Below are 17,689 nucleotides of genomic sequence, written 5' to 3' on the forward strand. Positions count from 1 at the left end.
ATATGGGGGTATATGGGGTTATATGGGGGTATATGGGGTTATATGGGGTTATATGGGGGTATATGGGGTTATATGGGGTTGTATGGGGGTATATGGGGTTATATGGGGGTATATGGGGTTATATGGGGTTATATGGGGTTATATGGGGTTATATGGGGTTATATGGGGTTATATGGGGGTATATGGGGTTATATGGGGGGTTATATGTGGTTATATGGGGTTATATGGGGTTATATGGGGATATATGGGGTTATATGGGAGGTTATATGGGGTTATATGGGGTTATATGGGGGTATATGGGGTCATATGGGGTTATATGGGGTTATATGGGGTTCATGGCGATCTTGGGGTCCAGCAGGTAATGGTAACTGTACACAACTACATTGGCGTGTAGGATCTAATGGGGTTATATGGGGTTATATGGGGTTATATGGGGTTATATGGGGTTATATGGGGGTATATGGGGTTATATGGGGTTATATGGGGGTATATGGGGTTATACGGGGTTATATGGGGTTATATGGGGTTATATGGCATTATAAGGGGTTATATGGGGGTATATGGGGTTATATGGGGTTATATGGGGTTATATGGGGTTATATGGGGTTATATGGGGGTATATGGGGATATATGGGGTTATATGGGGGTATATGGGGTTATATGGGGTTATATGGGGGTATATGGGGGTATATGGGGTTATATGGGGTTATATGGGGTTATATGGGGATATATGGGGTTATATGGGGGTATATGGGGTTATATGGGGTTATATGGGGTTATATGGGGTTATATGGGGTTATATGGGGTTATATGGGGGTATATGGGGTTATATGGGGGGTTATATGGGGTTATATGGGGTTATATGGGGTTATATGGGGGTATATGGGGTTATATGGGGGTTATATGGGGTTATATGGGGTTATATGGGGTTATATGGGGTTCATGGCGATCTTGGGGTCCAGCAGGTAATGGTAGCTGTACACCACGACATTGGCGTGTAGGATCTAATGGGGTTATATGGGGTTATATGGGGTTATATGGGGTTATATGGGGTTATATGGGGGGTTATATGGGGTTATATGGGGTTATATGGGGGTATATGGGGTTGTATGGGGGTATATGGGGTTATATGGGGTTATATGGGGTTATATGGGGGTATATGGGGGGATATGGGGTTATATAGGGGGTTATATGGGGTTATATGGGGGTATATGGGGTTATACGGGGTTATATGGGGTTATATGGGGGGTATATGGGGTTATATGGGGTTATATGGGGATATATGGGGTTATATGGGGTTATATGGGGTTAAATGGGGTTATATGGGGATATAGGGGGTTATATGGGGTTATATGGGGTTATATGGGGTTATATGGGGTTATATGGGGATATATGGGGTTATATGGGGTTATATGGGATTATATGGGGTTATATGGGGTTATATGGGGTTATATGGGGGGTTATATGGGGGTATATGGGGGTATATGGGGGTATATGGGGTTATATGGGGGGGTATATGGGGGGTTATATGGGGTTATATGGGGTTATATGGGGTTATATGTGGGTATATGGGGTTCTATGGGGTTATATGGGGTTATATGGGGTTATATGGGGTACATGGCGTTCTATGGGGTTATATGGGGTTATATGTGGGTATATGGGGTTATATGGGGTTATATGGGGTTATATGGGGTTCTATGGGGTATATGGGGTTATATGGGGTTATATGGGGTTATATGGGGGGTTATATGGGGTTATATGGGGGGTTATATGGGGGGTTATATGGGGTTATATGTGGTTATATGGGGTTATATGGGGTTATATGGGGATATATGGGGTTATATGGGAGGTTATATGGGGTTATATGGGGTTATATGGGGGTATATGGGGTCATATGGGGTTATATGGGGTTATATGGGGTTCATGGCGATCTTGGGGTCCAGCAGGTAATGGTAGCTGTACACCACGACATTGGCGTGTAGGATCTAATGGGGTTATATGGGGTTATATGGGGTTATATGGGGTTATATGGGGTTATATGGGGCTATATGGGTTATATGGGGTTATATGGGGTTATATGGGGTTATATGGGGTTATATGGGGTTATATGGGGATATATGGGTTATATGGGGTTATATGGGGATATATGGGGTTATATGGGGTTCTATGGGGATATATGGGGTTATATGGGGTTATATGGGGGTATATGGGGTTATATGGGGTTATATGGGGTTATATGGGGGTATATATGGGGTTCTATGGGGTTATATGGGGTTATATGGGGTTATATGGGGTTATATGGGGGTATATGGGGTTATATGGGGTTATATGGGGGGTTATATGGGGTTATATGGGGGTATATGGGGTTATATGGGGTTATATGGGTGTATATGGGGTTATATGGGGTTATATGGGGTTATATGGGGTTCATGGCGATCTTGGGGTCCAGCAGGTAATGGTAGCTGTACACCACGACATTGGCGTGTAGGATCTAATGGGGTTATATGGGGTTATATGGGGTTATATGGGGTTATATGGAGGTATATGGGGTTATATGGGGTTATATGGGGTTATATGGGGGGATATATGGGATTATATGGGGTTATATGGGGTTATATGGGGTGTTATATGGGGGTATATGGGGTTATATGGGGTTATATGGGGTTATATGGAGTTATATGGGGTTATATGGGGTTATATGGGGTTATATGGGGTCATATGGGGTTATATGGGGTTATATGGGGTTATATGGGGTTATATGGGGGGATATGGGGTTATATGGGGTTATATGGGGGGATATGGGGTTATATGGGGTTATATGGGGTTATATGGGGTTATATGGGGGTATATGGGGTTATATGGGGTTATATGTGGGGATATGGGGGTATATGGGGTTATATGGGGTTATATGGGGTTATATGGGGTTATATAGGGTTATATGGGTTATATGGGGTTATATGGGGATATATGGGGTTATATGGGGGGTTATATGGGGTTATATGGGGTTATATGGGGCATATGGGGTTATATGGGGTTCATGGCGATCTTGGGGTCCAGCAGGTAATGGTAGCTGTACACCACTACATTGGCGTGTAGGATCTAATGGGGTTATATGGGGTTATATGGGGGGTTATATGGGGTTATATGGGGGTTATATGGGGTTATATGGGTTATATGGGGTATATGGGGTTCTATGGGGCTCTATGGGGCTCTATGGGGTTATATGGGGTTCTATGGGGTTCTATGGGATTACATGGGGTTCTATGGGGTTCTATGGGGTTCTATGGGGTTATATGGGGGGTTCTATGGGGTTCTATGGGGTTATATGTGGTTATATGGGGTTATATGGGGTTATATGGGGTTCTATGGGGTTATATGGGTTCTATGGGGTTCTATGGGGTTATATGGATTCTATGGGGATCTATGGGGTTCTATGGGGTTCTATGGGTTCTATGGGGTTCTATGGGGTTCTATGGGGTTCTATGGGGTTCTATGGGGTATATGGGTTTTATGGGGCTCTATGGGGTTCTATGGGGTTCTATGTGGGGTTCTATGGGGTATATGGGGTTCTATGGGGTTCTATGGGGTTCTATGGGGTTCTATGGGGCTCTATGGGGCTCTATGGGGTTCTATGTGTTCTATGGGGTTCTACGCACCGAGTGCCTTGCCATGAAGTATGGGCACCATCCCTTCTGGCGGCCCAACGCCTTCAGGTCGTCCAGGTTGTAAATCCCGTATGGGAGGGGGAGCTCGCGGCCAACGGTGTCAAAGTCCTGGGGGGGCATTGGGGTCCCATTGGGGTGGGGGTCCCATGGGTTGGGGGGGGCATTGGGGTCTCATTGGGGTGGGGGGTCCCATGGGTTGGGGGGGCATTGGGGTCTCATTGGGGTGGGGGTCCCATGGGTTGGGGGGCATTGGGGTCCCATTGGGGTGGGGGTCCCATGGGTTGGGGGGGGCATTGGGGTCCCATTGGGGTGGGGGTCTAATGGGTTCGGGGGGCATTGGGGTCCCATTGGGGTGGGGGTGGGGATCCCATGGGTTGGGGGGGCATTGGGTCCCATTGGGGTGAGGGTCCCATTGGGGTGGGGGTGGGGGTCCCATGTGTTGGGGGGGGCATTGGGGTCACATTGGGGTGGGGGTGTGGGGGGCATTGGGGGTCCCATGGGTTGGGGGGGCTTTGGGGTCCCATTGGGTTGGGGGTCCCATGGGTTGGGGGGGGGCTTTGGGGTCCCATTGGGGTGGGGTGGGGGTCCCATGGGTTGGGGGGCGCATTGGGGTCCCATTGGGGTGGGGGTCCCATGGGTTGGGGGGGCACTGGGGTCCCATTGGGGTGGGGGTCCCATGGGTTCGGGGGGGCATTGGGTCCCATTGGGGTGGGGGTCCTATGGGTTGGGGGGGCATTGGGGTCCCATTGGGTTGGGGGTCCCATGGGTTGGGGGGGTATTGGGGTCCCATGGGTTGGGGGGGTCATTGGGGTCCCATGGGTTGGGGGGGGCATTGGGGTCCCATGGGTTGGGGGGGCATTGGGGTCCCATGGGTTGGGGGGGGCATTGGGGTCCCATTGGGGTGAGGGTCCCATGGGTTAGGGGGGTCATTGGGGTCCCATGGGTTGGGGGGGCATTGGGGTCCCATGGGGTTGGGGGGGCATTGGGGTCCCATTGGGGTGGGGGTGGGGGTCCTATGGGTTGGGGGGGGGCTTTGGGGTCCCATTGGGGTGGGGGTCCCATGGGTTGGGGGGCATTGGGGTCCCATTGGAGTAAAGGTCCCATTGGGGTGGGGGTGGGGGTCCCATGGGTTGGGGGGGGCATTGGGGTCCCATGGGTTGGGGGTGTCATTGGGGTCCCATTGGGTTGGGGGTCCCATGGGTTGGGGGGTCATTGGGGTCCCATGGGTTGGGGGGGCATTGGGGTCCCATTGGGGTGGGGGTCCCATGGGTTGGGGGGGCATTGGGGTCACATTGGGTTGGGGGTCCCATGGGTTGGGGGGGGATTGGGGTCCCACTGGGGTGGGGGTCCCATGGGTTGGGGGGGGCATTGGGGTCCCATTGGGGTGGGGGTCCCATGGGTTGGGGGGGGCATTGGGTCCCATTGGGGTGGGGGTCCCATTGGGGTGGGGGTGGGGGTCCCATGGGTTGGGGGGGCATTGGGGTCCCATTGGGGTGGTGGTCCCATGGGTTGGGGGGACATTGGGGTGGGGGTCCCATGGGTTGGGGGGACATTGGGGTCCCATTGGGGTGGGGGTCCCATGGGTTGGGGGGGGTCTATGGGGTCCCATTGGGGTGGGGGTCCCATGGGTTGGGGGGGCATTGGGGTCCCATTGGGGTGGGGGTCCCATGGGTTGGGGGGGGCATTGGGGTCCCATTGGGGTGGGGGTCCCATGGGTTGGGGGGTCATTGGGGTCCCATTGGGGTGGGGGTCCCATGGGTTGGGGGGGGCATTGGGTCCCATTGGGGTGGGGGTCCCATTGGGGTGGGGGTGGGGGTCCCATGGGTTGGGGGGGCATTGGGGTCCCATTGGGGTGGTGGTCCCATGGGTTGGGGGGACATTGGGGTGGGGGTCCCATGGGTTGGGGGGGCATTGGGGTCCCATTGGGGTGGGGGTCCCATGGGTTGGGGGGGCATTGGGGTCCCATTGGGGTGGGGGTCCCATTGGGGTGGGGGGGGCATTGGGGTCCCATGGGTTGGGGGGGGCATTGGGGTCCCATGGATTGGGGGGGGCATTGGGGTCCCATTGGGGTGGGGGTCCCATGGGTTGGGGGGGTCATTGGGGTCCCATGGGTTGGGGGTCCCATAGGTTGGGGGGGGCACTGGGGTCCCATTGGGGTGTGGGTGGGGGTCCCATGGGTTGGGGGGGGGCATTGGGGTCCCATTGGGTTGGGGGTCCCATGGGTTGGGGGGCATTGGGGTCCCATTCGTTGGGGGGGCATTGGGGTCCCATTGGGGTGGGGGGGCATTGGGGTCCCATTGGGTTGGGGGTCCCATGGATTGGGGGGGGCATTGGGGTCCCATTGGGTTGGGGGTCCCATAGGTTGGGGGGGCATTGGGGTCCCATTGGGGTGGGGGTCCCATTGAGGGGGGCATTGGGGTCCCATTGGGGTTGGGGGTCCCATGGGTTGGGGGGGCATTGGGGTCCCATTGGGGTGGGGGTCCCATGGGTTGGGGGGGCATTGGGGTCACATTGGGGTTGGGGGGGCATTGGGGTCCCATGGGTTGGGGGGGGCATTGGGGTCCCATGGGTTGGGGGGGGGCATTGGGGTCCCATTGGGGTGGGGGACCCATGGGTTGGGGGGGCATTGGGGTCCCATTGGGGTGGGGGTCCCCATGGGTTGGGGGGGGGCTTTGGGGTCCCATTGGGGTGGGGGTCCCATGGGTTGGGGGTCCCATTGGGGTCCCATTGGGGTGGGGGTCCCATTGGAGTGGGGGTGGGGGTCCCATGGGTTGGGGGGCATTGGGGTCCCATTGGAGTAAAGGTCCCATTGGGGTGGGGGTGGGGGTCCCATGGGTTGGGGGGAGCATTGGGGTCCCATGGGTTGGGGGGGACATTGGGGTCCCATTGGGGTGAGGGTCCCATTGGGGTGGGAGTCCCATGGGTTGGGGGGGGCATTGGGGTCCCATGGGTTGGGGGGGCATTGGGGTCCCATTGGGGTGGGGGTCCCATGGGTTGGGGGGGGGCATTGGGGTCCCATTGGGGTGGGGGTCCCATAGGTTGGGGGGGCATTGGGGTCCCATTGGGGTGGGGGTCCCATGGGTTGGGGGGGGCATTGGGGTCACATTGGGGTTGGGGGGGCATTGGGGTCCCATTGGGGTGGGGGTCCCATTGGGGTGGGGTGGTCATTGGGGTCCCATGGGTTGGGGGGGCATTGGGGTCCCATTGGGGTGGGGTGGTCATTGGGGTCCCATGGGTTGGGGGGGCATTGTGGTCCCATTGGGGTGGGGGTCCCATGGGTTGGGGGGGGCATTGGGGTCCCATTGGGGTGGGGGTCCCATGGGTTCGGGGGGGCATTGGGGTCCCATTGGGGTGGGGGTCCCATGGGTTCGGGGGGGCATTGGGGTCCCATTGGGGTGGGGGTCCCATGGGTTCGGGGGGGCATTGGGGTCCCATTGGGGTGGGGGTCCCATGGGTTGGGGGGGACATTGGGGTCCCATTGGGGTGGGGGTCCCATGGGTTCGGGGGGGCATTGGGGTCCCATTGGGGTGGGGGTCCCATGGGTTGGGGGGGCATTGGGGTCCCATGGGTTGGGGGGGGCATTGGGGTCCCATTGGGGTGGGGGTCCCATGGGTTGGGGGGGGCATTGGGGTCCCATGGGTTGGGGGGGGCATTGGGGTCACATTGGGGTTGGGGGGGCATTGGGGTCCCATTGGGGTGGGGGTCCCATTGGGGTGGGGTGGTCATTGGGGTCCCATGGGTTGGGGGGGCATTGGGGTCCCATTGGGGTGGGGTGGTCATTGGGGTCCCATGGGTTGGGGGGGCATTGTGGTCCCATTGGGGTGGGGGTCCCATGGGTTGGGGGGGGCATTGGGGTCCCATTGGGGTGGGGGTCCCATGGGTTCGGGGGGGCATTGGGGTCCCATTGGGGTGGGGGTCCCATGGGTTCGGGGGGGCATTGGGGTCCCATTGGGGTGGGGGTCCCATGGGTTCGGGGGGGCATTGGGGTCCCATTGGGGTGGGGGTCCCATGGGTTGGGGGGGACATTGGGGTCCCATTGGGGTGGGGGTCCCATGGGTTCGGGGGGGCATTGGGGTCCCATTGGGGTGGGGGTCCCATGGGTTGGGGGGGGCATTGGGGTCCCATGGGTTCGGGGGGGCATTGGGGTCCCATTGGGGTGGGGGGGCATTGGGGTCCCATTGGGTTGGGGGTCCCATTGGGGTGGGGGGGCATTGGGGTCCCATTGGGGTGGGGGTCCCATGGGTTCGGGGGGGCATTGGGGTCCCATTGGGGTGGGGGTCCCATGGGTTGGGGGGGGCATTGGGGTCCCATGGGTTCGGGGGGGCATTGGGGTCCCATTGGGGTGGGGGGGCATTGGGGTCCCATTGGGTTGGGGGTCCCATTGGGGTGGGGGGGCATTGGGGTCCCATTGGGGTGGGGGTCCCATGGGTTCGGGGGGGCATTGGGGTCCCATTGGGGTGGGGGTCCCATGGGTTGGGGGGGGGCATTGGGGTCCCATTGGGGTGGGGGTCCCATGGGTTGGGGGGGGCATTGGGGTCCCATTGGGGTGGGGGTCCCATGGGTTGGGGGGGGGCATTGGGGTCCCATGGGTTGGGGGGGGTTATTGGGGTCCCATGGGTTGGGGGGGGCATTGGGGTCCCATTGGGGTGGGGGTCCCAAAGGTTGGGGGAGCATTGGGGTCCCATTGGTGTGGGGGTCCCATGGGTTGGGGGGACATTGGAGTCTCATTGGGGTGGGGGTCCCATTGAGGGGGGCATTGGGGTCCCATTGGGGTGGGGGTCCCATGGGTTGGGGGTGTGGGCTGTGGGGGGCATTGGGGGTCCCAAAGGTTGGTGGGGGGCCATTGGGGTCCCATTGGGGTGGGGGTCCCATGGGTTGGGGGGGCATTGGGGTCCTATGGGTTGGGGGGGCATTGGGGTCCCATTGGTGTGGGGGTCCCATGGGTTGGGGGGGCATTGGGGTCCTATGGGTTGGGGGGGCATTGGGGTCCCGTTGGGGTGGGGGTCCCATGGGTTGGGGGGGGCATTGGGGTCCTATGGGTTGGGGGGGCATTGGGGTCCCATTGGGGTGGGGGTCCCATGGGTTGGGGGGGCATTGGGGTCCCATTGGGGTGGGGGTCCCATGGGTTGGGGGGGGGTTATTGGGGTCCCATGGGTTGGGGGGGGCATTGGGGTCCCATTGGGGTCCCATTGGGGTGGGGGTCCCATGGGTTGGGGGGGCATTGGGGTCCCATGGGTTGGGGGGGTCTATGGGGTCCCATTGGGGTGGGGGTCCCATGGGTTCGGGGGGGCATTGGGTCCCATTGGGGTGGGGGTGTGGGGGGCATTGGGGGTCCCATGGGTTGGGGGGGGCATTGGGGTCCCATTGGGGTGGGGGTCCCATGGGTTGGGGGGGGGCTTTGGGGTCCCATTGGGGTGGGGGTCCCATGGGTTGGGGGGGGCATTGGGGTCCCATTGGGGTTGGGGTCCCATGGGTTGGGGGGGCATTGGGGTCCTATGGGTTGGGGGGGGGCATTGGGGTCCCATTGGGGTGGGGGTCCCATGGATTGGGGGGGCATTGGGGTCCCATTGGGGTGGGGGTCCCATGGGTTGGGGGGGGCTTTGGGGTCCCATTGGGGTAAGAGTCCCATTGGGGTGGTGGTGGGGGTCCCATGGGTTGGGGGGGGCATTGGGGTCCCATTGGGGTGGGGGACCCATGGGTTGGGGGGGGGCATTGGGGTCCCATGGGTTGGGGGGGCATTGGGGTCCCATTGGGGTGGGGGTCCCATGGGTTGGGGGGGCATTGGGGTCCCATTGGGGTGGGGGTCCCATGGGCTGGGGGGGGGCATTGGGGTCCCATTGGGGTGGGGGTCCCATGGGTTGGGGGGGACATTGGGGTCCCATTGGGGTGGGGGTCCCATGGGTTGGGGGGGCACTGGGGTCCCATTGGGGTGGGGATCCCATGGGTTGGGGGGGCATTGGGGTCCCATTGGGGTGGGGGTCCCATGGGTTGGGGGGCATTGGGGTCCTATGGGTTGGGGGTCCCATGGGTTGGGGGGGGGCATTGGGGTCCCATGGGTTGGGGGGGGGCTTTGGGGTCCCATTAGGGTGGGGGTCCCATGGGTTGGGGGGGCATTGGGGTCCCATTGGGGTGGGGGTGGGGGACCCATGGGTTGGGGGGGGGCTTTGGGGTCCCATTGGGGTGGGGGTCCCATGGGTTGGGGGGGGCATTGGGGTCCCATGGGTTGGGGGTCCCATGGGTTGGGGGGGCATTGTGGTCCCATTGGGGTGGGGGTCCCATGGGTTGGGGGGGGCATTGGGGTCCCATTGGGGTGGGGGTCCCATGGGTTCGGGGGGGCATTGGGTCCCATTGGGGTGGGGGTGGGGGTCCTATGGGTTGGGGGGGCATTGGGGTCCCATTGGGGTGGGGGTGTGGGGGGCATTGGGGGTCCCATGGGTTGGGGGGGGCATTGGGGTCCCATTGGGGTGGGGGTGAAGGTCCCATGGGTTGGGGGGGGCTTTGGGGTCCCATTGGGTTGGGGGTCCCATGGGTTGGGGGGGGCATTGGGGTCCCATTGGGGTGGGGGTCCCATTGGAGTGGGGGTGGGGGTCCCATGGGTTGGGGGGCATTGGGGTCCCATTGGGGTGGGGGTGGGGGTCCCATGGGTTGGGGGGGTCATTGGGGTCCCATGGGTGGGAGGGGGAGCTCACGGCCAAGGGTGTCAAAGTCCTGGGGGGGGGCACAGGGGGGGCAATGATGGACAGTGGGGGTCCCATGGGGTGGGGTGGGCATTGGGGTGCCATGGGAGGGGGGAGGGGGGCCATGGGGGCATTGGGGTCCCATGGGGGGGGGCACTGTCAGACACTGGGGGTCCCATGGGTGGGGGGGGGTAGGGGGGCATTAGGGGCCCCATGGGTGGGGGGGGGGCAATGTCAGACATTGGGGTCCCATGGGTGGGGGGCAGGGGGGTCATGGGGGCATTAGGGGTCCCATGGGGGGGGGGGCAATGTCAGACATTGGGGGTCCCATGGGTTGGGGGGGGGCAATGTCAGACATTGGGGGTCCCATGGGTTGGGGGGGGGGGGGGACCTCACGGCCAAGGGTGTCAAAGTCCTGGGGGGGGGGGGGGCACAGGGGGGACAATGATGGACAGTGGGGGTCCCATGGGTTGGGGGGGGGGCATTGGGGTCCCATGGGTTGGGGGGGGCATTGGTGTCCCATTGGGGTGGGGGGGGCACTGTCAGACATTGGGGGTCCCTTTTGGGGGGGGGGCAGGGGGGGTATTGGGGGTCCCATGGGGGGGGGGGGGGTGGCAGGGGGAGGCATTGGGGGTCCCATGAGTGGGTGGGGGGGGGTTGGGGGGGGCACTGGGGGTCCCATGCGTTGGTTGGGGGGGGGGGGGGTCTGGGGTCCTGTTGGTGGGGGGGGGGGAGGGTTTGGGGGGACTGGGGGTCCCATGGGGGGGGGGGGAGGAGGGATGGTCACCCAATGGGGGTCCCATGGGTGGGGGGGGAGTAAAGGGGGGCACTGTCAGCCATGGGGGTTCCCTTTTGAGGGGGGGGCAGGGGGGGCATTGGGGGTCCCGTGGGGGAGGGGGTGGCAGAGGGAGGCACTGGGGGTCCCATGAGTTGGTGGGCGGGGGGTTTGGGGGGGGCATTGGGGGTCCCATGGGGGGGGTGGGAAGGATGGTCACCCAATGGGGGTCCCATGGGTGGGGGGGGGGTCCCATGGGTTGCGGGGGAGTAAAGGGGGGCACTGTCAGCCATTGGGGGTCCCTTTTGGGGGAGGGGGGGCAGGGGGAGGCATTGGGGGTCCCATGAGTTGGTGGGGGGGGGAGTGGGGGGGGGCACTGGGGGTCCCATGAGTTGGTTGGGGGGGGGGGGGGTCTGGGTTCCTGTTGGTGGGGGGGGGGGTTTGGGGGGACTGGGGGTCCCATGGGGGGGGGGGGGAGGGGAATGGTCACCCAATGGGGGTCCCGTGGGTGGGTGGGGGGGCACTGTCAGATATTGGGGGTCTCATTGGTGGGGGGGGCAGGGGGGGCATTGGGGGTTCCATGGGGTGGGGGGGGGGTTGGGGGAACTGGGGTTCCCTTGGGGGGGGGGGGGGGGAGGAGGGATGGTCACCCGATGGGGGTCCCGTGGGTGGGGGGGGGGCACTGTCAGATATTGGGGGTCTCATTGGTGGGGAGTGGGGTGGGGGGGGCATTGGGGGTCCCATGGGTTGGTGGGGGGGGGAGGGGGGTCTGGGGTCCCATTGGTGGGGGGGGGTTTGGGGGACTGGGGGTCCCATGGTGGGGGGGGGGGAGGGATGGTCACCCAATGGGGGTCCCATGGGTGGGGGGGGAGTAAAGGGGGGCACTGTCAGCCATTGGGGGTCTCATTGGTGGGGGGTGGGGTGGGGGGAGGTATTGGGGGTCCCATGGGTTGGTGGGGGGGGGGGGAGGTCTGGGGTCCTGTTGGTGGGGGGGGGGTTTGGGGGGACTGGGGGTCCCATGGGGGGGGGGGGGGGGGGGGATGGTCATCCAATGGGGGTCCCATGGGTGGGGGGGGGAGTAAAGGGGGGCACTGTCAGCCATTGGGGGGTCCTTTTTGGGGGGGGGGCGGGGGGGGCATTGGGGGTCCCATGAGTGGGTGGGGGGGGGTTGGGGGGGGCACTGGGGGTCCCATGAGTTGGTTGGGGGGGGGGGGGGGTTGGGGGGGGCACTGGGGGTCCCATGGGTTGGGGGTGGGGGGAGGTCTGGGGTCCTGTTGGTGGGGGGGGGGAGGGTTTGGGGGGACTGGGGGTCCCATGGGGGGGGGGGGGGGATGGTCACCCAATGGGGGTCCCATGGGTGGGGGGGGAGTAAAGGGGGGCACTGTCAGCCAGTGGGGGTCTCATTGGTGTGGGGGGGGGGAGGTATTGGGGGTCCCATGGGTTGGTGGGGAGGAGGGGGGAGGGGGGTCTGGGGTCCCGTTGGTGGGGGGGGGGAGGGTTTGGGGGGACTGGGGGTCCCATGGGTGGGGGGGGAGTAAAGGGGGCACTGTCAGCCATTGGGGGGTCCCTTTTGGGGGGGGGGCAGGGGGGGCACTGGGGGTCCCATGGGTTGGGGGGGGGGGGGGTCTGGGGTCCTGTTGGTGGGGGGGGGGGGTTGGGGGGACTGGGGGTCCCATGGGGGGGGGGGGAGGCGGGATGGTCACCCGATGGGGGTCCCATGGGCTGGGGGGGAGTAAAGGGGGGCAGTGTCAGCCATTGGGGTTCCCTTTTGAGGGGGGGATTGGGGGGGCATTGAGGGTCCCGTGGGGGGGGGGGCAGGGGGGTCATTGGGGGTCCCATGGGTTGGGGGGGGGGGGGGGGGGGCACTGGGGTCCTGTTGGTGGGGGGGAGGGGGTGTTGGGGGACTGGGGGTCCATGGGGGGGGGAGGGATGGTCACCCGATGGGGGTCCCATGGGCTGGGGGGGAGTAAAGGGGGGCACTGTCAGCCATTGGGGGTCCCTTTTGGGGGGGGGGCAGGGGGGGCATTGGGGGCCCCATGAGTTGGTGGGGAGGGGGGGGGGGGAGGGGGGGGGTTGGGAGGGGCACTGGGGGTCCCATGGGTTGGGGGGGGGGGGGTCTGGGGTCCTGTTGGTGGGGGGGAGGGGGGGTTGGGGGACTGGGGGTCCCATGGGGGGGAGGGGGGGAGGGGGGAAGGATGGTCACCCAATGGGGGTCCCATGGGTGGGGGGGGAGTAAAGGGGGGCACTGTCAGCCATTGGGGGTCCCTTTTGGGGGGGGGGGGGCAGGGGGAGGCACTGGGGGTCCCATAGGTTGGGGGGGGGGGGGGGTCGGGGGGTCTGGGGTCCCATTGGTGGTGGTGGGGTTTTTGGGGGGACTGGGGGTCCCATAAGGAAGGGGGGGGGGAGGGATGGTCACCCAATGGGGGTCCCATGGGTGGGGGGCTACAACCTTATGGCCATAGTTGCCAGTCTTGGGGGGGGGGATGGAGGAGGTTGTGGGGGGGGGGTCTCCACATCATAGAAGTGACAGAAGGGGAAGGGGGGGCTTCTCTGTGTCCCATCGGGGGTCCCTGGGGTGGGATGGGGGGAGGGCCGTGGGGGGGGGTGAGGGGGTTTGGGGAGGGGTCCTCACTGGGGCCCCCAGGATGGGGCAGGGGGGGGGGGGTTATGGGGGGTTGATGGGGGTCGTGAGGTTTGGTGGGGGGGTCTGGACCTCATAGAAGTGGCAGAGGGGGAAGGGGGTCCCTCTGTGTCCCATTGGGGGTCCCTGGGGAGGGTCGGGGGGGGCTGTGGGGGGGATGTTGGGGGGGTTGGGGGGGTTGGGGGGGGATGGGGGGATTTGGGGGGGGGTCCGTACCTCATAGAAGCGACATATCGCGGTGCCGGAGCCGTCGCGGTGCTGCTGGCGAACGTAGGACGCTGTGAGGCTCAGACAGCGACCGTCCACATCGCGGCCAACGCGGAGAGAGGAGACCTGAGCAACACAACAGTGATACAATGATACAACTACACAACAACACAACGATACAATGATACAACGACACAACTACACAACAACACAACAACAACACAACAATACAACGTTACAACAATACAACGATACAACGACAGAACAACAATACAACAACGCGGAGAGAGGAGACCTGAGCAACACAACAGTGATACAATGATACAACTACACAACTACACAACGATACAGCAATACAATGACACAACAACACAACGATACAATGATACAACAATACAACGATACAACAACGCGGAGAGAGGAGACCTGAGCAACACAACAGTGATACAATGATACAACTACACAACAACACAACAATACAATGACACAACAACACAACAACACAACGATACAACGATACAATGATACAACGATACAACAACGCGGAGAGAGGAGACCTGAGCAACACAACAGTGATACAACGACACAACTACACAACTACACAACAGTGATACAACTACACAACACAACAACAATACAACGATACAATGATACAACGATACAACAACGCGGAGAGAGGAGACCTGAGCAACACAACAGTGATACAATGATACAACTACACAATGACACAACAATACAACAACACAACGATACAATGATACAACGCGGAGAGAGGAGACCTGAGCAACACAACAGTGATACAATGATACAACAACACAACAACACAACGATACAGCAATACAATGACACAACAACACAACAATACAATGATACAACAATACAACAATACAACGCGGAGAGAGGAGACCTGAGCAACACAACAGTGATACAATGACACAACGACACAACAACACAACAGTGATACAACGACACAACAACACAACACAACAACAACACAACAATACAATGATACAACAACGCGGAGAGAGGAGACCTGAGCAACACAACAGTGATACAACTACACAACACAACAACAACAACACAACAGTGATACAACGACACAACGACACAACACAACAACACAACAACACAACAATACAGCAATACAACGACACAACAACACAACACAACAACAACACAACAGTGATACAACTATACAACACAACAACACAACAATACAGCAATACAATGACACAACAACACAACAACACAACAGTGATACAATGACACAACAACACAACAATACAACGATACAATGATACAACGATACAACAACGCGGAGAGAGGAGACCTGAGCAACACAACAGTGATACAATGATACAACAACACAACAGTGATACAATGATACAACTACACAACAACACAACAGTGATACAACGACACAACTACACAACAATACAACAATACAACAATACAACGATACAATGATACAATGATACAACAACGCGGAGAGAGGAGACCTGAGCAACACAACAGTGATACAATGACACAACTACACAACAACACAACGATACAGCAATACAATGACACAACAACACAACGATACAATGATACAACAATACAACGATACAACGCGGAGAGAGGAGACCTGAGCAACACAACAGTGATACAATGATACAACTACACAACAACACAACAGTGATACAACGACACAACTACACAATGACACAACAACACAACGATACAACGACACAACAGTGATACAACTACACAACACAACAACACAACAGTGATACAACGACACAACACAACAACACAACAGTGATACAACGACACAACTACACAACAGTGATACAACTACACAACAACACAACAGTGATACAACAACACAACTACACAACAACACAACAGTGATACAACTACACAACAATACAACGACACAACAATACAACGATACAACGATACAATGATACAACGATACAATGATACAACGACACAACAACGCGGAGAGAGGAGACCTGAGCAACACAACAGTGATACAACGACACAACTACACAACAACACAACAGTGATACAGTGATACAACTACACAATGACACAACAATACAACAACACAACGATACAATGATACAACGCGGAGAGAGGAGACCTGAGCAACACAACAGTGATACAATGAGACAACTACACAACAACACAACAACACAACAATACAGCAATACAATGACACAACAACACAACGATACAACAACGCGGAGAGAGGAGACCTGAGCAACACAACAGTGATACAACGACACAACTACACAACAACACAACAGTGATACAACGACACAACAATACAACAATACAACAATACAACAACACAACAATACAACGATACAACGATATAACAATACAATGATACAACAACATGGAGCAAGGAGACCTGAGCAACACAACAGTGGTACAACGACACAACTACACAACAGTGATACAACAACACAACAATACAACGACACAACAACACAACACAACAACAACACAACAATACAATGATACAATGATACAACAACGCGGAGAGAGGAGACCTGAGCAACACAACAGTGATACAACGACACAACAACACAACAACAACACAACAACACAACAACACAACAATACAACGATACAAGGATACAATGATACAACAACACAGAGCGATGAGACCTGAGCAACACACAACACAACAGTGATACAACGACACAACACAACAACACAACAGTGATACAACGACACAACAATACAACAATACAACAGTGATACAACGACACAACTACACAACAACACAACAGTGATACAATGACACAACTACACAACAACAACACAACAACACAACGATACAATGATACAACAACACGGAGCGATGAGACCTGATAACACAAAACACAACACAACAGTGATACAACGACACAACAACACAACAACAACACAACAACACAACAATACAACGGTACAACAATACAATGACACAACAACACAACAACACAGAGCGATGAGACCTGAGCAACACAACACAACAGTGATACAACGACACAACTACACAACAATACAACAATACAGCGATACAATGATACAACAACACGGAGAGAGGAGACCTGAGCAACACAACAGTGATACAACTACACAACACAACAACACAACAACACAACAACACAACAATACAACGACACAACAGTGATACAACTACACAACACAACAACAACACAACAGTGATACAACTACACAACACAACAACAATACAACGATACAATGATACAACGATACAACAATGCGGAGAGAGGAGACCTGAGCAACACAACAGTGATACAACGACACAACTACACAACAACACAACAATACAACAACACGGAGTGATGAGACCTGATAACACAAAACACAACACAACAGTGATACAACGACACAACACAACAACAACACAACAATACAACGACACAATGACACAACAACGCGGAGCGATGAGACCTGAGCAACACAACACAACAATGATACAACTACACAACACAACAACACAACAATACAACGATACAACAACACAACAACACGGAGTGATGAGACCTGATAACAGGAAACACAACTACACAACACAACAACACAACAGGTACACAATGATACAACTACACAACACAACAACAACACAACAACACAACAATACAACAATACAATGACACAACAACACAACGACACAACGACACAACAACGTGGAGTGATGAGACCTGAGCAACACAAAACA

General features: G+C 58.3%; 1 protein-coding gene across 3 annotated transcripts in view; it reads right to left on the bottom strand.

The window, feature by feature from the left end:
• Window positions 1-302: 302 nt before the first annotated feature.
• Window positions 303-17,689, bottom strand: part of LOC146751035 (general transcription and DNA repair factor IIH helicase subunit XPD-like) — a 38,576-nt gene continuing 21,189 nt past the window's right edge. Inside the window, exons 6-8 of one of the 3 annotated variants that reach the window (XM_085535741.1) lie at window positions 13,975-14,091; window positions 3,657-3,773; window positions 303-397 (exon numbers count right to left, since the gene is read on the bottom strand). In XM_085535741.1, the coding sequence (XP_085391867.1) occupies window positions 323-397; window positions 3,657-3,773; window positions 13,975-14,091 (309 nt within the window). In that variant the 3' untranslated portion in view covers window positions 303-322. Of the gene's footprint in view, window positions 398-2,373; window positions 2,492-2,994; window positions 3,100-3,656; window positions 3,774-13,974; window positions 14,092-17,689 lie in introns of those variants that run through there. The other 2 variants (XM_085535742.1, XM_085535740.1) reach the window with 2 other exon arrangements.

This window comes from Coturnix japonica, unplaced genomic scaffold, assembly GCF_054131305.1.
Source record: "Coturnix japonica strain WE unplaced genomic scaffold, WE-NBRP24 Scf168, whole genome shotgun sequence".
Taxonomy (NCBI): domain Eukaryota; kingdom Metazoa; phylum Chordata; class Aves; order Galliformes; family Phasianidae; genus Coturnix; species Coturnix japonica.